Consider the following 20,894-nt stretch of genomic DNA (forward strand, 5'->3'; position numbering starts at 1 on the left):
TCACACAAAAGAAAATTGTTTAGTAATTTTCAAAAAATATGGAGAGACCGCTATCTTTGGTTGGACCCACTTTTTGCACTGCCTTAAAAGGGTGCAGTTACAAGGACGAACAGTTGGAGAAAGATGTACAGGCATTCACAGGCCTAGTATTGGTTCAAGCATAATTGCAACTTGCAAGGCAACAAGAAAAGTCATCCTAATAAATGATTGCATTCAAGTCAACCCTCCACACAAGAACACTCTCACAAGCATTAAAAATCTTAACTCGGACATTCAGTTCCCCTTCCTACAAAGCCTGAATCCACACTTTGCTATACAAGATAGCTATGCTTGTCCATCATAGCCCAACTAGTTTCGGAAACCAATATTTGTTTCCAGAGGTCCAGCACCTTAGTTATATTACAAACTGACCGAAAAAGCATATCCTAACACATGTCCACATGACCACTCTTTAGAAAACTAGGTGCCTTGTTAAATGGGTAGAAAATTATATTTAGTCAATAAAGCTTAATTTACTACAGAAATTGAATTACTGAATCATAATTATTTTATAGACTCCCCCGACAACTATATATGAGAATTGAGAAACTGACCGAGTACTTGCACTGTTTTTGTGATTATAGACATGAAATTTAAATAATATAAATATCTAAAGAGTATACATTACTTTGATCAGTTCAGTGCTTTGGGACTGGGATTCTCTTAGCATGTCCTTCTCTCTCCTCAGCTGCATCCAATGAAATCAAAAGATATTAATTATAAGTAAAATAAAAAGATACAAGATTCTTGAAACCACCATCAAATAAATTAACTGTATTCAATGAAATCAATGGAGATTAATTTATTACTATTTTCTCCTCAGCTTAAAAGATACGAGATTCTTGAAATCAAAGGAGATTAAATATTATTTTCTCCTCAGCTGCATTCAATGAAATCATTATTAGACCCCTCATCATATAAATTAATGAGAAGGAAAATAGGATTTATTTTTTTTCCTGATAGGCAAAAAGGCGTACCCAGTGCACAAGGTTCCTACTATTGCAGGGTCTGAGGAGGGGCATATGTACACAGCCTTACCCCCACTTTGCGGAGAGGCTTTTTCCTGATTCTTTTCCCCCTGACAGGCAAAGAATAAAAATACAAGATTCTTGAAACCACCATTCGACTTAACTAAAAGTTCTGATAAGTGGAATCAACAATCAATCACAAAATCAGCTGATCAAATCTTGAATTTATTGCATTTTCTTAAAAATTATCGATTTTCTACATGAGTTTCTCATCTCATCTTTAAGATTCCTACTCAATTATCTCATGTCTTGGGTTTTCCATGGTTCTAGTTGTTGGAGAATTATCCGGGTATCATGATGGATGGAGAAGTTCATTAGGGGGTTTTGAATATTGGGGTTCATACACTTTATGGGGCTGGAATTGTGTCCTTTTGACCAGTCACTCCCTTCCATATGCGCTGTAGGCACAGTTGGCTGGTCATGATTTTCCAAGCTCCATCTTTCCACATTCTCTTTCTTTGGCTTCTCCACCGTGGTATTGATGGTTGGTGTCTTTTTTATTGTGCTTCTTGTTAAGACTTAGTAATGTGTGGTGACATTTAGTATTCTGTTGTGGGTTGGATTTTACCCCTCCTACAGTTCTCTCTCTCATTTTTCTTCTTCTTCTCTTGCATAGGTACTGATCTTAATTCTTACCTTGTCTCATACTGTCAAACTTCTTATATACATCTTTATTTTATTATATTCTTACTCATTTTGTAAGAAACAAAATTAGGACGATTTCTTTTTTATGTATGTCCTTGTGCTGCGCCATGCTAATGTTCCCACTTAATAAACTACATGTTATAGAATCAGATGAAAAAATAGAGCATCATAATACTAGTCTTGTCACGAAGAACTTTCAAAAGTGCAATGATGAGGGCAATTTCCTTTCCCTTCAAGCCGTCCTTTTCAGAACTGATTGACATATGGTACATTCCTGCATCATTCTTTGGGGAATTTCGAAGCGTACCTGTCTTTACCTCTGGCTCATATGTTCATAAAGGTTAGCAAGATAGTAGTTTAGCTAATCACAAAGCTTAACATATTCTTGGCAAGGACCACATGATTTACAATAATGCTTCATTGATGCTTCAGTACACACACACTGTTTGTAGTCATACCTCAGTACACATCATTCCTAAGTGCAAGAGTTCATCAATATTGAATGAAGAGTCATAGTCACTCCTGAAGCTACTAGACATCTGCAAAGGTGTAAAAAATTAAGCATCTGCAAATGCTATATCAGAAGACTAACAAAAACCATCACATGTACTATTTATGCACTGCACCTACAAGTGCTGATGTAATGGGAAGCACTCAAAAAGAGTCATTACTACCATAAAAAAAATATTATAGATCATATTGATTATGTCAATGTGAATCAAAGGAAAAGATAAGCGATAATACTTAAGCCACCATCCCAGATATATAGCAAATGAAACAAGTACCTCTCATTGAACCTGATGGTTGGTATGATGCTTTAATAAGTTATCAATGAATTGGATTTGGACCTTCATTGGCTTTAATGCAGGGCCGGGGTTGGTGTGGTTCAAGTTGGGTTTGGTTTGGTAAGTTATTGAACCAGTTTTTGGTTTCCTGAAAATCAAGATCGTGGGGTTCTTTAGGACATATTAATTTCCTATTTTAGTTATTATTCTACTTGTTAAGAAAGGTGATGTAGACAAATCAGCAAAAGTGGCTTACTTTACTTGAGCAGAAATAAGCCTTGGGTTGGGTTTCATACATGTTGGGGCCACTTTAATGTGCCTAAAATATAGTAGAAGGTAGTAATACGGGATTACTTCATCAGTTTAATTAGAGTCCTGTTTTGACTTTTGAGTCTGTTTCCTAGTCAGCTTAGGGCCTAAACCAACCCTAAACTACTTTCCTTTTTTTATTGGGGAGTCTTATACTTCCCCTTGAAGATACCACCCACGTCATGTCAGATATGCATGTTGACACTGCTGTTCAGATTCAATTTTTGCTCTCAGTTGTTAATTTCTTTCATATGTCTTCCACTAACTTGCTTCTAACCTCTACGACACTATTATTCATCTCGGACAAATAGATAGGAGAACAATACTATTACTTTTTGCAGTTTAAGTCAAACAAAGCCCAAAGCTAGGGATTCGACCTCTGAGCATGAAGTTCAGATGTTCTTCAAATATATGCCAAATAGATATTATATAGTCCCTCTGTTCCACAATAATCATCCCTTTGAAAAGCCAATGTTTAAGGAGAAGGGGTTAAAGAATTAAAAACTCCCTCATTTTTCAAATTTGGCCTTCCATTACTTATCTAACCTCTCTCCAAGTTGGGTGATAAATAAATGTGCTAATTAATACAAGAGGGAAAAATAGTAATCTGCATAAAATCTCATTGCTGAATTTTTGCGACAGACAAAAATTTTGGAATAGAAGAAAATGGAAACAAAAGTCTTTGCAGAATTGAGGGAGTGGTTGTCTACTCATTCCTGGATTTTGGGAGGTTTTTGTGCAGGCAGTTCATATACATGTTAACACAAAAAAAAAAATTTGATTTTGTCTAGAGGGAAATAGTCAAGTACCACTGTTTAATGGTTTTGATCTGGAATCAAAGGTAGCAACTCCAGGATGAACCAGCAAGGACCCACCACATACTTGCCTTTTGACATAGTTTACCTTCTTATCATCGGGACATGGTTAAAAGATGTTATAACAATGTGATTTATGTACAATTGAATTTTAATTTTTAGCTGTCATCCGAAATTATTCCTGAATCCTGGGCAGAGAAAGTAGAGAAATAAAGAAATGGACAGATAATATTTAGTGAATATCATTGAGTTCCTGCAAGAAAGTCACTCCTCTGTTGGTACAGTTTCGTCATTTTATCAATTTGCTCATTAATACTTTTTTCAACAATTGTGGTTGTTGTAGATTTTTTCCCCTTTCTCCCCCCCCCACCCCTTCTTAATCCTAATTGGGCATAGAAATTAGACAAATAAAGGAAAAGTACTCTATGATAAATCTCTGAATTGCTGCAAGGAAGCCACTTCTCTATTGTGATAAGCAAAACTCCATAAATTATTTTTCCATTTATTAACCAAGATCATCTTTCTTCAACAATTGGTGGGGGGGAAGAGAGAGATTCCTAAAGGTAATAGCTTTCAAACGAGGAAGAAACTAATTTATAGAACCAAACAAGAGGGACGATATAATAAACATTTCCATGATAGACCTAGTATAAATCCCAATTCAAAAGCACTAAGAAGCTGTTTTACCTGAACAATCAGCTCATTCAACGTGACACATTCAGGATCAGAAAAAGAAAACCCAACGCAGAAAAAGCTAAAATATTGCACAAGAAAGAATGTTCAGTTTCCTCAAATGGCTGAAAACCTCTCAATCTCCGTATACCCTCGAAAGAATCACCTGCAATGTCAGAAACAGTTTCAAAACTCATCATCCACTGAATCAAAATAAGGGTTTGAGCAAAAAACTGTTAAGGAAAGACCCTATCAAAGAACAAATAAGAAGGATTAAAATTTGTTCCGAGCAACAAAGAATCAAGGAGACAAAGAGGAGGCAAGAAAAGGAGAAAGATATTCTATATACCTTTCGTAGGCTCTACACTGTAACTGGAGTAGTAAGAACTCCAACAAAGTCCAAATCCGTCTCTGGTCGATCTGGTAGAGACTAGAAAACCTCACCTCGAGGTCTCCGAATGAAAATTTTGAATGCTATTAGAGCTCATTCTGTATACCTCGCTGGCGCTCAAATAAATGATCTATTTCTAACCGTTAGAATCGAATCTATTAATATTAAAAAAAAAAAAAAAAAAAAAGAGAGGGTTGGCCATGCCACCGGCATACGGTAAATTAATGACATGCACCAATCACAAGATTAAACACAAAAAGGGAGAGGGATCGGGATCCTCTCCTGAACAATGATCGCCATGTCTTACCTATACCTGAGCGATTGACATGTGTCCAATCGATGATTGAACGGCTCTTAGCACGATGCCTCTATTCTGTTTGGTAGAAACACAACTATTGATTCATAGTTTAGACATGTGTTGATCATTCAAATAGCTATGGATTGACTTGTGTGATCACTGCTCAAGAGAGGAGTCGGATCCAAAGCAAAAGGTTCTTTAAAAGTGAAGGAGAAATGATGACACATATTGGGCACCCTTGCCTCATGCTCAGCCAACCTTTTCCATCTTTGACTCCTTTAACTTTTTTCTAGTTCAGTTTATTCGTTTACCAACTAGAGTGGTGAATTACGGTAAGAGAAGTCAAAGATAGAAAAGCAAGTTGCTTTTTACCCTCATGATCACAACTGAATTACATAGATGGTAGGTTGAGTTTTATTAATTTACATGCTTCAAAGAGAGTGATCGTTTATAATAAGGAAAGAAAGAAGGCTACCTGATCATGTGACTCTTACATCAACATGGGGATCAATGAGAGGACATGCTTAGGCATCAATAGTGGTGGGATTTTGTATTCACAGGAGACCATCTTGTGCGCTGCTCCCCCTTCCCTTATAATAAACAAAGGATAGAAGAAAAAATTTAATGCAAGTTCTGGGGTCTCAATGCTAACGAAAACAAAGATTAGAACGTAAAGGATGCCGGGATATTGGAAGGGAAGGGGAGCAGGGGTAGTTTAAGAATTTAGAATTAACATGGGAGAAATAAAAATACAAGCTTATTTTTCTGGAGGAATTCATTTAAGAAAAAAAAAAAAAAAAAAACTTAGAATAGGGAGAAATTGAGTAAAAATTGGGTATGCATATGGGAGTGAGAATTTTCCTCAAAATTTCCAAAAATTAAATATAAAATATATGGCCTTTTGCTGTTTCTAAAAGGCATGAAAGTAAGATAGATTGGCCGTTATCCACTCTCTGGATTCAAAATTCTTGTAACTCTATTTACATGTTCCACACATTTATCTGAATATAAATCAAATCTTTTTATTAAAAAAAAAAAAAGGCATGAAACTGTCCACAATTCTGGTTGAGATTTAATGGGAGTGCCCACAACACATGGATTGATGACAATTATGAGAGAATTGATACCTATAATCAGGTAGATAAGTAACCTCATTTGGAAGTGTCAATCCACTTGTATATTTGCTTATGTCGTCTGTGCATGGTTTTAATTTAATTTTCTTTTTATGTATTATTCAGTGTATTATTTTTTAATTTCACTAATTAAAGTCAACTATTTGTGCATCATTGAATTATTAATTATTTTTAAATAAAGATGATTATTTTTGTTTATAGTTTTCACCCAGAAATTTTGACAAAACATAACATAAACGAATAAAAACTTTATATACCTGTTGCAAAGTATTTATAAATATTAAGTAATTGGGAAAGCGAACTCTGCTCATCTGCATTCCTCATGCCCAGACAAATGAGGAAGTGGAGGCAGGGGTAGGTGCATCTTTCCAGAGTCTGCTGCCATATCCTCATGTGTCTGGACGTACGCAATACTATGTGGGACCTTCTCGAATCTGATCTATCACTACCTGAAAATGACGTATGCAATGATAATGGGTATGGATTCTCTACTTACATGGATAACTACAAATGAAGCAGAATCTCCATCATAACAGACAGCCATAAACAAGAGAGATTCCATTTCATTGGTACACTACCCATGTGGGTAGAGAATCTGGACTTGCGACAATGTGAACTCTGGACTCTTGACTCTGGGTATCAGGATGGGTTAATTTGGGCATTGTGACTTGGGCCGAGCTTGAGGCCCAGGTCCATCTCAGTATGGGTTAATAGACTGCGACTGATCAAGATCTGAAACTTATTTTGGGAACAAAAAACTGTGTCGGTCCCAGTTTCCGTAACCTAAACTGGATCATGGTTGGCCTGGATTGTGGGGCTTACTTAGCCTTCAGCATCTAAGTGGACCAATGCCTGATTAATGGGCACTCGGCAAGCCCATCAATCAAAGTTTGAAGAACCCACGTATCTTGTTGCTCGCCTAGCCCATCCACAGTTGTTAAGGCAAGCGCTCATTTTATTTTGTTATAATTTTTTCTTTGATACTCAGGGTGTCCAGATCTTTGACCCGACTAGTCTCTGCGGCGGTCCCAAGAAGTTAGGTGTAGCGGTGAAGGTTTGATCACAGGACCTCGATTCTTAAGGTGGAGTACCGTGTCCCCTCCAAGCCAATTGCGCTAACCCCTTGGGGTTAAGGCAAGCGCTCATCGATCAACAACCAATTTGTATTGCAGAAGTCAAAGTCCGAAACGCGTTGGCAAGGACCAACACCTCACAATTAAGAGGCTATGAGTTTGCTCTCTTTAGGATGTGTTGAAATTTCATTTTCATTAGAAAATCTCTAAAATTGAAAGAACGTGAATTTGAAGTTAGAAAAAAAGAACATTACCCGATAGTGTTTCATACCAAACATATGTGAAAGTGAAACCAAACTATGAAAATATGCCTATGAGCAACTCTACTTTCTCATGTATCTGAACGTACACAACACTATCGGGTAGCATTTTTTCTCCCTGAAAGTTATTATCATCCATATCTTCTCAATGCCACATTATATATGAATACCTCAATTATATTTGCTCCCATATGTCCAAACCTAACAGTCACAACAATGTATGGAGGAAGAGATTTTGCATATACCCTAGCTAGCTATTTCATTCACTCTCTCTCTCTCTCTCTCTCTCTCTCTCACACACACACACACATTAACTATATGTAGTCACTATCATATTCATTGTCTGGTCGTTCTAATTCTTCAATTTGTAGCTTATGAATGTGAAGCAACAGTAACACTATCAAGTGGCAAATCACTTCCTGATCACATGGACCTGCACCAGTGCAGTGTCAATGAGAGTGTGTGCACAAGGAATCAACATTAATGGTTTTTTTTTATTATTTAATCATAGGTAATAGAGTGGTAATTTGGTGCATCCCTATGTCAGACCCGGTCCCTCATGGATCCCTATCTACCCCTGTGTGGGCTTGAAAAAAAAAAAAAACAAAAGGGAAAACATTATTTGCGATTTCTTTAGGTCTCCCCAAACATATCATATAGCACATGGGAGGTCCCATATATGCCACTTGTCACTTGCCCACATCCATGTATGTCTCGCACATACACGAAGATATTTCCATCCTAACCATACAACTGCCTTTGATCATAGGCCAAACTTAATTAAGATCCAAGTTATATATAATCACTTATCAAATTAATTAATGGTCAAATTAAAAGTAAGCCCTACATTAGGGGTGGATGGTGATTCCTATTTAATCTCTAATCTCCTAAATAGTTACTACAAAATAAAAGAAAAATAGAAAAAAATGGCGGTGAAAAGTGTGAGTAGGTGGAGACAACCTAACCTTTAATAACAACCTCTAATCTCTTAGTTAACTTTTATTTTTTATTTTTTCTTGTGTAAAATGTATGTCGCCTTTTCAAACACGTTGACACACCGAACAATTCAAGCCAATCAAAACTTATCTCTTCGTGGACGAAAGCCATCAACATTTGACACATGCGGTCCATTTTTAATTAGCTATACATAAAGCAACACAATGTGATTAACATATTAGAGAATCTCTTAAGGATTCTTTAATCCCAAATCTAATAAAGCTAATAAACAGAATCATTGCAAATATTTGGTTCAAAAGTGAGTAATATAGTTTTGGGGGTTCTAAAATGTGTTTTTTTTTTCCTAATGCAAATGGTTCCAAAGGTCACTTTCATGGGGGGAGGGCATAAAATGTTGGTTCAAGGATCATGCCATTATGTACCCACTACTATAACAATGATGCTAATGATATGAAATACTAGATAATATGATGGTGATGACATCATTAGGGTTCATCTTGCCTGTTCTGTCGGTTCATAGATCTGAACCGTCAAATGATCAAATGTTGATTGATAGCAGATATCAAACTAAATTAATTAGATGGACTAGTCTCATCACTAGGATTGTTAACTATAATTTGGATATTATAACCATAGGAGTGAATATAATCTTGATATTATATATAATCGATTTCCCTAATTAAGATGGTCACATGTCACATCTCCCTAAGAATTGTGTGTCGGTGCACATTTAGATATTCCTATCACAACATTACTTTATGACAAGGATATCTATAATTTTTATTTTGGGGTAAAACAAGGAGGTACCTGGTTTTGCGTCTAGACATAGAAGCTTGCAAAATTATTATTCTATCCCCATAAAATCAATAATTTCATTAGTATTGATGCTCCACAACATGCTCTCAGTGAACCCAAGGAGGTAGTGTAGTTGGTGAGCAACGAACTTGGTACAAGTTATAAACTCGAACGTTCGAAGTTCGACTCTCACTAGGCACACCTTGGGCCACTCACATAAGGATATTTAGTGCTCTTTACTGCTTTCAGTGAAAGTTGAATAGTACTCATTCAACCCTGGTATGACCCGATTCATGAGATTGTAGGGTCAGTATGGACTGCAGAACTAATTAGGCCAAAGGCCTAAATACCTGTCGTTAGCCAAAAAAAAAAAAACTCTCAATGGTCCCTGCATCAACGATGTATCAATCTCTTACCCCCACATACATATATAGTACTACTACGTGAAGAGCGAAAACATTGTTCACAATTCATTAAGAACTTGGGACTCTGTCAAGAAATATTTTGCTTTCATTAGTTATGATAGTAGCAAAAGCATCGAGTCAACTCGGATTGTCAAGAGTACATTCTTAGGTCATGTCCCTATAATTAACTAGGACTTCTAATGATCAATTCAATATTCATTCCTTGCACTACTATTAGATAATTTAATTTGACATTAGAGAGCCATAATTAAAGAAGATTAATTAGAACACAACTAAGTCCCATCTGTTCACTTACCTAGCTAGCTTCCTCTAATCAGCCATTTGAGAGGTTAGTAGAGGGGGTCCACACTGTGTACCTATGAGGAAACCATGAAAACAGATGGACCGCATAGAAGCACATTTAATCATAAATATATGTGGTTGAGAATCTTGAGATCATGGCTTGATTAAGAGATAAGAACTGTAATATTTTGGGTTTTTAATAATTAAATGGTAAATGTATAATATAACTGACATTGCTGGATTCAATAGAAGCCAATCTCTCCAACCTAATTTGGAGTTTTCTCCATTGGCCCTTTAGCCTTTGTAGCCATTATCTTATCTGCTAATCTTCCTTTTTTATTTTTTTTAATTAATTTGTATGTATTATATTAAATTGTCTTCGGATTATAAGGAGATCCAAAACTTTGGCCTTTTGCTCCTAATTGGGTCCCCAAGGAGGGGTCAACCTTAAGGTTTATCCTTTTTATTCCTTAAGTGCAATAGATTCACCAAAATCCAAGCAGTTAAGAAATTATCCTATGGGGAAAACAATACTCCTTGGTCGACAAAGGGGTAAAATGATGTCCACATCCCCTTGTGTTTATATGTATCCCCTCATTGCTTCCATACGATCAAGGAGTGTTCATTTCCCCTTATCATCTTAACTCATTTTCGTTCAATCTTGTTCCACTATGGAATAAATTGGAGTATAAACTTTAGGGCCGTTTGATTTTGTTTCTAGAAATATGTTTTTCCGTTTTATGTGCTCAGAAATAGAAAAATACCTCAAAAATTGTTTGATTTTTCTGTTTCGTTTCACTTCTTTTTCAAAATAGAAATAGAAATTTATGCCTATTTCTGTATCTAGAAACATGAATGGAGAAACAAGTCAGACTTGTTTTTCTGTTTCTAGAAACAAGTGGGAGGGACAACAAATAAATATCAAAACCCATAATTCACTCAACCTACCCCTACCCCAACCCCAACCTCAACCTGTTGTTGAAACTTCTTGTTATTCAGAAGTGACGATCCCAACCTGGTTTTGTGAATGTCACAGTTTCGGACTACCTTCATCATTCTAAAGCTCATTTCCACTAAACATACCTGCAACTACAACATTGTGCCTTCACTCGTGAGTTGCATACCTACAACGTTGTGCTTTCACTCGTGTCTTGAATTAGACTACAATGTTGAAAACATTTCAGAAAACAGAAAAATCAAACACTTTTCTACTATTCCAAAAATCATTATTATTATTATTTTTTTGGTAAAGAATTTCAAAAATCATTACTTAGCATAGAAATGGGAAAAACAGTTTCTATAGTTTCTAAACACAAGAACAACAGAAACAAGATCAAAAGGAGCCTCAATTTTCCATGAGTGTACTTCACTTCATGTGGGTCTCATATGAATTAAACCATTTTCCACTCCACCATTGGCATAATATGTGAGATCCCCCCCCCCCAACATTGACACCATGAACAACCCTTAATTCCCCAAGAATGTACAATTAATTACACAACAATAGAAAGAAAATACACGTGGGTCACTAATTAATCAAGCACTAATATTTTATCTATGTCGTTAGTGATTAATTAAAATTGAGGGCCTACTGGTAAATTGAAAAGCTAACATCTTTATTTAAAAAGTGATAGTGATGGCAAATTTTTTTATTTATTTTAATTTTATATTTTATTGAGAAAGTAAGATTTGATTATAATTGAAGCTACCTTATTGAAGAAGACACGGACAGTTGCCTTTGCCTCCACATACTATATATCTACATCTATAGACTATAGTACAAATCCGGATCCTCCAGGGTTTTGTTGGATCGGGTCGTCGGTGTATTAATAACCGCATTCCAGCCAAAATCCAAAACACCCGAAATCCATGAATTTTCATTTACATTTCATATCCACCGAAAGCCCGAAAAAGCAAGTTATTGACTCACTGTACGATCCTGTCGTCCCACGGGGATTCAAACATTCAAACATAGCTCAGGCGTGGAGGTGAAGTGTGTGGGGCCCACGAAAGTAGATGAGTTGTTGGGGTCCACTTCCAACCGTCTATGGACTATGATGAGAATACTTAAGATGATTAATTAAAACTAATTAAATTTAAATAGTCTTCGCTTGGTCTAATCGGTGATTACGGAATCGTATCCTACTTCCGTATTCTCTGTGTTGTAATTTAAAAATTATCATCAATAAGAAAAGAAGAGTTTCTAGAAGAATATATAGTTCATGGTGGATACTGGAGATCATGCACGTAAGCTTAGAGATTCTCTTAGTCTTATTCTGTTTGGTTGGCACAGCAGTCGAGATCTCAATCTCATGGCTGGTAATCTGCAGTTGTTTCATTGTCTGATATACCCTTCAGTAACGACTGGCAGTTGGTTACTAAATACCAGATAACGATTGACCGTTAATTGACGGAGGGATTAGAGAATAAACTCCGTGAAGTGCATGCAGTTATAATAGTACGATAATATGGTGCAACTACGGTTCTACCGTAGCTCGCTCCCCCGCTCCCATCTTCTTTCTTTCTTCTTCTTCTTCTTCTTCTTCATCTGGCCTTTTGTTTTTGGCGTCTCTTTCGGGAATATAAATTAAGAGAGAGAATGAGATAGAGAGAGAGAGAGAGGTGTTGTTAATGCGTGGAAAATGACGTGGTTGCGTGAAAGAGAAGTTATTAAATGTGGTGCATACATTGCCAATGCATGTATAATTGTATATATAAAGAAGAGAATCGGATCTGATATCACTACTCCTATACGTACTGCTCCCCACTTCCTCTCTAGTCTCCTCACCTCACTATTCTCTCTCTCTCTCTCTCTCTCTCTCTCTCTCTCTCTGAAATCTTAGATAGAGAAAGCGACCTTCAAAGTTGTCCAAACCACTCTTGCCATCTAAATACTCGGCGATTCGAACGTCACTCTCGTGCCGAGATTCCGAAACCCTTTACACACAGCTGCATCTCCCTGAAATCTCTCTCTTAAATATCTTACACTCTTACCATCTAAATACTCGGCCATTCGAACGTCACTCTCGTGCCGAGATTCCGAAACCCTTTACACAGTTGCATCTCCCTGAACTCTCTCTCTCTCTTAAATATCTTATTATGATCTATCTTTATGTATAATATGATATTCTAAACTAAACCCACGGTTGTGATATCATTTTACGATCATGGAAGAACTCAATCCTATAAATCAACTTACAAGGTGAGAGGATATAAGATCATATCAACCAACATCAATTCCCATAGATAACCGATGTGAGATCAACCCCCATAAGTTGATATAAAATCATAACAATCTCGCCATTGTCGATGTTTCCACATGCAGTCCCATTAGTTCCTATATTGATGTATGACCTATGTTGTTTTTCATAGAACCTTCTTCCATAAATATAATATGATTTGAGTTCTATGTTGGAGAGTATAATCTATGTCAGTACCATCTCTGGTTCTATCTCTCTTCTTCCCTGATAAAAACATAAATGTAGAGAAAGAGAGAAATAGGCATGGGAGGCATTGGCGTAAACCACCCTCCCTAGAAAGAACATTATCCTATGTTTATATATTCTGGAAAAGGTTTCACCAGTCGGTGGACTATACGAATAGATAGAGAAAAGGAAACACAAATGATATCATCGACCTTGGTTAAATAAGAGGAAGAAAGAAACATTCCTTTTTTGTGATTCTCCTACCTGGTCGGTGGCTCAGAAAACTTCTTTTCATCTAATCCATAAAAATGCCTCATTTACTCCATAATTTATTGTGGTACGCTTTCATTTACGTGGCTTAGGATTTGCCACTTTTTGGGAGATATAGAAACAAGTTATAGTCAAGTTAACTCCACACAAGCTTTCCTGCAATTAGGGAGTGGATGAGGGGGGCAATACTAGTGAGTTTCAAGCTTAGTTGAGGAATTAGCCATTATGGTTTCTTGGTTAGGATTTACAATGCCATCTTTGCAATTTTAGTTTTTAATGCATATAATTATACCTTGATAACCATTGTGAAATTATGGTTAATTACAAACACCCCCCCACCCAAAAGAAAAAAAAAATTAATCAGTGCATTTATAGACTAAGGGGTTCTAATTTCCAATAATATTTCATATTTTTTAATCTTTACATCATATAATTGTTTGCAACAAATAATGAAAATTAAAAAATAATGGGAAAAGGTTGTATACTCAGGGTGTACAATCTTTTCACAGTCTCTCTCCTCCCCACTCTGGCACTTAATCCTTGTTATCTCCATCCCCCAATAGGTGGGGTGTGTAAATACCAAGGCATGTGGCAACATATCAATCCCTTGCCCATAAATAATACATCATTTATTAAATATATAACTAGTAACATTATTTCTCGCTTTCATCATTAGGAGGAAACACATGGTGATGTTCATGAAGTAAACCTAAAAATAGTTTGTATAAAATTTTGGGTTTTATTATTTTCCTTGTCTTGAGTTTCTTTTCACTTTATGGGATATCTGAATTGATTTTAGGTGGGAGATTGACTCTTGTGTCCTAATTTTAAAGGGATAAGGCTGATGTTGTTCTTTGTCATTAAATTTATTTTCTTTCCAAAAGTGAGAAAAAAAAAATCCTCAATATTTAAATGAGAGAAAGAAATGATCGAATTACATCATTTTGTACAAATATTTATTATGCCTTAGGTTTGAGCCTAGTATTTATTGCAAATAAATTATTTTCAAAAGGCTGTTTTTTTTTGGGTCTCCCATAAGGTTTGAATCAATGACCTCTTTGATGGTGCTTCTAGTTTTCTATTTCTTCTCCTCCATTAGAAAGACGCATCTTTTGAAATCCATTGGATAGGTGTTTTTAAGGAACATGTATCTTCTATAAATAGAGATATTCTAAAATCTCTTTAGTTCTCAATATTCTCTCAAACTCCAACTCTATTTTTTGCCTCTAGTTTTCACGGCCGGTTTTGAGAATATGTTCTTATACTTTTGCCTGATTTAACACCAGTGTGTTATGACGCAATCCTGTAAGTGATTGCAACAATTACTTTAAGGGCACGTTGGGGCAATTTCATCTTGGAGGTTGATTTGCATTATTCAAATTGTAATAACTACTGAAAGGGCTTGTTAGAGTGTACAATATTAAGGAGAGTGATTGATGCCATTACATAGCTCAATTGATCGTTTTCTCCCAACATCTTCAAGTTTATAATTATAGTAGACACGTACAAGACTAGTTGTGAAGTATCACTACGTTTTAAGAATTTTTGTTGATGACCATTTGGTGAAAGATAAGTCTATCTCTCATAATTTCATTGTTGTATCTATTTAAAATAAGAAGAAATATCCCTCCTACACAATGCCCAATGGTCCCTATTGGGGACACTAAGGACACAAAGTTTCGAATAATCCATCATGCTCTAGATTCATCCAATCATCCAGCTCTTTCCATCTTTGACAAAGGGTATAAGGAGGTTTTTTTGAAAACTTAAGTGTTTTTTTGGCAAAGTATGTCAAAACAGAAAGGGAACATAGATATACCAATTTAGGTGTTTGATTAAAACTTGGAACAAATTATGTGAGAAAATGAACCATTTTGACACAATATTCTCTCATTTAAAAAAAACATTTCATAACAGAAACAATGCCCATCTTTTAGCCATAGCTAATAATTCCCTCACACTCTCATTTTAAAAAAAATATTACAAACAATTATTGAACCACACATTTTGGCACATACTCTCAAGTCTCATCCCATATTATTGCACTTCATATCTTTCCTCAAAAAGGAAAATACATATTTTTGGACCATAGCCAAACAATACATGCCAGTTTACCAAATTTATATATCTGAACCATGACCCACACGTAAACTCTAGAGAAAATCTAATATTTAAAAAAAATATATATTTCAAAAAAATATACATTTCAAAAAAACATTACTTAGTAGCAAAGATAATGATTGCCAGTCAATAATGTTATATAATAAAAATAATAAATTCTCCTACATTTGGACATTAGTAGTTTTCACTTGACAAAGTGGGACCTACCTAATAGTATAGTATATCCCATTTTTACCACAAGTGATTATTAAAAAAAATATATATATATTTTTTTTTAATATTAAAGGGCGGAAGGAAGGGCCCACACAATCAGGTCTTCTTTTCTAAGTGGGCCCACCTAATAAGCCCTAACCTTAGATACATGGAGGTTTGGAAGATTAGATACAATCGAAGGCCACGTACGTGTGTTGAGAAACCGCTGTCAGTTACGTACGCACCATGGTTCACATACGCTCCACCGTCACACTCACACACACTCTCCACCCAAAATTTTGGGCGTGTTGTTCTCAATTACCCGCGAAAGGGCCAAAAATTAAATATAAATAACTAAAAATAAATAAAATAGTTTTTTTAAAGTTAAATATCGACCTTCCGTACGTTGGAAGTTGACGGCGATTTTGTTTCTATCTTCTCTCTCTTCTTTCTCTCTCTAAAGTTGTATATTGACGGGACAAAGCTTTCAAAGCCTTCAAAAAGTTCAAAAACTATGCGTCCTTTCCAATGGAAGAGAAAAGCAGACTTCTTCTACAAACCCTAAAACCTCACCCTCTCTCTCTCTCTGTCTCTGTGGCTCGCCTGAATCCCTCTGAATTATCACCGGAATCCTGAAAACAAAGAAAGGAGTCGATATCTTCGCCGGAATTCCGGCTTGGAGATGGAAGATGGGAGTAAACCTGAACCATCGAGTGAATTCTCCGGGCACTACGATTACTTGTTCAGTAGCGATCGAGAGAGTAGTATTTTGAGCGAATTCGGATGGAATCTCCAACAAGATACGGTGGTTAAAGATTCAGAGACCGGTGGTGGTTGCTTCTCTAGTTTCGATCAGATCGAGTTGGATGATGAGAAATCGGATTTGGCGGGAAACTTTGGTTCACACTCACAGCAAAGCGGTATTGATTGGAGCTCTCAACCGCCGTCGTGTTTTAGCCAGACTACGACGACGAAGATTGTTGGTTCTGGATCGGTATCGATCGATAAATCTTTAGGCGGTGGCGATGAAGCATCGGCTTCGAATCCATCGGTATCTTCGAGTTCGAGCGATGAGGCGCCGGAGAAGTCAACGGGATCTGACGGAAAACCCCCTGAGATAGCGTGAGTGGTTTTACGAAACTGAAAATCCTTTCAAGTGGGTTATTGAGGGTATCTTCATTTTTCCTCTCTTCTCTCTCTCTCTCTCTCTCTCTCTCTACTCTGGCAGAATCGTAATAAAGTTGTTCTTCACGGGCAAATTAGTACACGCAAAAATAAATCTCTTTTTCTTTCTTCCTTTTTACGTAATTGAAAATAAAGAAGAAAACATTGAATTAATGGAATAAATTCGTACTAAAATTCGTTAAATTTGTCAGATGGAATCCCAATTATCGTCTGTAGAAACTTCAAAGATCTCTCAATATTATTGAGATCTGAGGGGCAAATCCTGTAAAATCAGTTAGGGTTTTGGTTATTTTTTTCCTCACTCTTAACCCCAGCCATTGTCGCGGCGGGAATTACGCGTTATTTAATTTCTATGAAGATAAAAATTCATAAGAAAATTATATAATTCTAAACCATCTCAAGTTGATTCATCTCATCCATTATTGCTTTGGAATTATCTCATTTGGGTTTATAGGAAATCAGAATATTCCAAATGTGGCTTACCCATTTCGTTTTATGATGTTTTGTTGCTTCTTAATTCTATCATCTAACTTGTTTAATGTGTTCTTTTAGTAATTTGATTCTTCTGTTGTGGTTGTTCATGATTGTAATTTTTAATTTAATGGGTTGTAAGGTTAAATAATGTATGTTTTTGCAGGAGCAAAGGTAGAAAGAAGGGGAAAAAGAGGATTAGACAACAAAGGTTTGCATTCATGACTAAGAGTGAAGTTGATCATCTTGAAGATGGCTACAGGTGGCGAAAATATGGACAGAAGGCTGTCAAGAATAGCCCATTTCCTAGGTTTGAGCTTTCTTTCGCTTAAACAAACTAACAAGATTTCAGGGTTCCCCTAGTCCCTATTTTATTTGCATGCATGGACCCATAGTTAACTGTCCTAAGTATTCTTGAATTTCTACCCAAAAAAAAAGGAATTCTTGAATTAAAGATGTTTCAAATTTCAAATAAGAAATGACCCATAATTTCCCACAAATTCCTAAGAAATTTAGTTGAAATGGGTACTATATTTTTGTGTTGCAATGTCTTCTTTTCTTCATACTCCCCCCCCCCCTTCAAATAGGGTTCTTATATGAATCATTTAGATTGCACAATTGTAGGGTTTCCATTGCACAATTAGGTTACTCTTTCTTTTTCTAAATTTGAAATCTGTTTTCCCTTCTCTGTAGAATAATTTTTCCATTTTTCTCCTTATTTTTCTACAATTAATACTTATTTAATCATACATTAATTTTTCTTAAACTTAGATGGTTACTATTCTTTCCCCCTTACCCTACCCTACTAGTCATACCTATTCTCTAATCACATAGTATTATTCATGGATCTTTTTTTTTTTTTTTTTTTTTTTTTTTTTTAACATGAAGAGATGACTGCATCAACTATCTTCTTAGAGATATTCCCTTTTACCGTTTTTAACAAATAACCTTTACAGGTTTCCTGAAACGCAAAGTATTCAAAAGAAATGGATGACCCGTTTGTTTTGTAAGTCAAAAAGAGATGCAATAGCTTCAAAGTGGCATCTCAAAAGATGAGTGTCAAGTCAGGCCAATTAAGATTGTCAACCATAAACTAGAACCATATGTGACATTGAGGACCTCATTCCAAGTTATTCTTTGGGTAAATTGTCAATAGACTAAGATATTTTTAGGAGAAAGAAATTGAACAAGAAAAGGTATGTAGAATTTAAAAATTAAAGGAAAAAAAAAATCAAAAAAGGGGAAAGAGAGTCCTCAAACAATTTTAAAGATAATTTTTGAGAAGGTTTTGGTCAAAGCTAGAAGACAGATGGCTGGCTGCATGAACTGAAAGACAAGATGAGAGTCACTAAGTAAAATTTTGCTGTCATCCAAGCTTGTAGACAAAAAATAGAATCTCGAAGGGTATTTCGAAAAAAAAAACTATAAAGTATTTGAGAACCCAAAAGGGAAATGAATTAAGGAAAGTTCCTGCAACTCTGGGTGGCAGCAAATATTTTTGCTTTAACTGGGCTCTTCAAACAAGTCTGAATACAATTTCATTCCTTTATTTTTGCAGGAGCTACTATCGCTGTACAAATAGCAAATGCACTGTGAAGAAGAGAGTGGAACGCTCATCTGAAGATCCTTCTATTGTTATCACAACATACGAAGGCCAACACTGTCACCACGCAGTTGGGTTCCCCCGTGGTGGTGTCATTCCTCATGAGGCTTCCTTGGCTGCTCGGTTTAGTACTGATTCGACCTCGAAGTTGTATCTTCCAAGGGTGCAGTTTCCATTAATGGGAAACCAGTTTCATTTCAGCCAATTGCACCATCTCTCAGGAGATGAAGTTGGGCAATCTCAAGGGCACTCGTCCCCTCTGGTGACGGTGCCGCCGCCGCGGCCTCAGCAGACCCAACAGCCTCCAACAACATCGAATTATGAAGGATTGCTTGGTGATATTGTGCCTGGTGGAATGCGTAGCTAATGAGAAAGCAATTAAGGATGGGATGGTATATACTTGACCTTGATCTCTAAATGTTTTTGGAATCAATTCTGTTTTTCTAATATATATCTTTATCGTCTATCTATGTTTAAAGTGGCAATGGCATTGATACCATCGCTCATCACCTGGCGCTTGTGCTGAACATGCGAAGTTTATTAGAGATCCTAATTCATTGTTTGGACAAGTACCCTCTTCATTAAAGAAGATAATTAATTAAAGGGATTACCCTTTAATCAATGTTAAAACCCTAAAAGTAGTAGAGTGAAACTCTATTTGGGAAAGAAGAACTATTATTTTCTTCTGCTCCAGAATTCATTAAACCTAGTTTCATGATGCTTTTAAGACTTATTTTTTTGCCTCCTTTACGAGTCGACTTGGTGTCATTAACTCTCAGCTAGCTGTCCAAGTTGTTCATTCCCAAGTGGATATTGGGTTGTGGGAGACTAGCTAGGAGGGACAGAATTATTAAACATATAAATATATATATATATAATCTTTTAGTTTTGCAATTGTGGAGTTTAGATTGTTGGACTATCTTTGATCTTAATTCTTTATTTAAACCTTTTTTTTTTTTTTGGCATTTGGATTTTCATTTTAGGGTTTTGAGCATTTTGTTGGTCTGTGATGCATAAAGGAAGGACCATTTTGAAGTCATCGTATGGCTTCATGAGTAGAGCTGTGTTTTGTTCATACAGGTTATTGAACAACTTGTTAAGGATCCATCAAAGCTTGCACTCACAATGAATGATAATGTTGATGACAGCAATAATGAAGCAAAATGTTTATAAAGATCATGTCCAGAGGGGTTCATTTCTATCATGCGAAAGACAACTGAGGCAATCAATTCTGACCATTGGATAGATAGAGCACTATAGAATATGTACAGGTTTTAATTTCATGGCATATTTTAATTCTATGACCCGCCATCTAATGGATTTTTCTCTCATTATATATTTGTAGTTGAAAGGTCAGTGGAGATTGGAGAGTTGACGAGGTTCATCTAGCCATTAGATAGGAGGACCATTGAGTGGCCATTTTGTTAAAATTTCTAATCAAAATCCAATCATATGATCATGTGTATTCTTGAAAATTTTTCTCATGTCCAAATTTTATTATAATCTACTTGTTGATTTTGCCCTGTGGTTGATGCTTTTGTTTGAAAACTTATCGCTGCTTTAGATTGATTTGGACTAAGTCCATAAATAAAAATTTTGAGAACCAAGCTACATTGTTGTTATTGGGGAAAATGGCTTTTGTAGGGGAGTGTGGCCCCTGTGCCTAGACACATGGGGGAAAAAGGACTGGGCACCCCCATGAAATGGAAATTGATGCCTC

The 20,894-nt window shown here is 36.1% G+C and overlaps 1 protein-coding gene and 1 long non-coding RNA gene across 5 annotated transcripts; one reads left to right on the forward strand and one right to left on the reverse strand.

Moving 5' to 3' along the window:
• Positions 1-667: 667 nt before the first annotated feature.
• Positions 668-4,802, reverse strand: LOC122077536. The gene is made up of 4 exons (XR_006139820.1): positions 4,643-4,802; positions 4,309-4,459; positions 2,171-2,251; positions 668-727 (listed from the first exon to the last, which is right to left on the reverse strand). It is a non-coding gene; the product is annotated as an uncharacterized LOC122077536 (long non-coding RNA).
• An 11,594-nt stretch (positions 4,803-16,396) lies between these two features.
• LOC122075967 (probable WRKY transcription factor 57) lies at positions 16,397-20,643 on the forward strand. Of its 4 annotated transcripts, none has more exons than XM_042641201.1 (4): positions 16,397-17,037; positions 17,738-17,881; positions 19,130-19,566; positions 20,158-20,643. In XM_042641201.1, the coding sequence occupies exons 1-3, from the start codon at positions 16,598-16,600 to the stop codon at positions 19,539-19,541; spliced, it is 996 nt and encodes a 331-aa protein (XP_042497135.1). In that variant the 5' UTR covers positions 16,397-16,597; the 3' UTR covers positions 19,542-19,566; positions 20,158-20,643. The 4 variants fall into 4 exon arrangements, with proteins under 4 accessions (XP_042497135.1, XP_042497136.1, XP_042497138.1 ...); XM_042641202.1 differs by having other exon boundaries at positions 20,255-20,643; XM_042641204.1 differs by having other exon boundaries at positions 20,520-20,643.
• The last annotated feature ends 251 nt before the right edge of the window (positions 20,644-20,894 follow it).

Source organism: Macadamia integrifolia, chromosome 4 (genome assembly GCF_013358625.1).
Source record: "Macadamia integrifolia cultivar HAES 741 chromosome 4, SCU_Mint_v3, whole genome shotgun sequence".
NCBI classification, from domain to species: domain Eukaryota; kingdom Viridiplantae; phylum Streptophyta; class Magnoliopsida; order Proteales; family Proteaceae; genus Macadamia; species Macadamia integrifolia.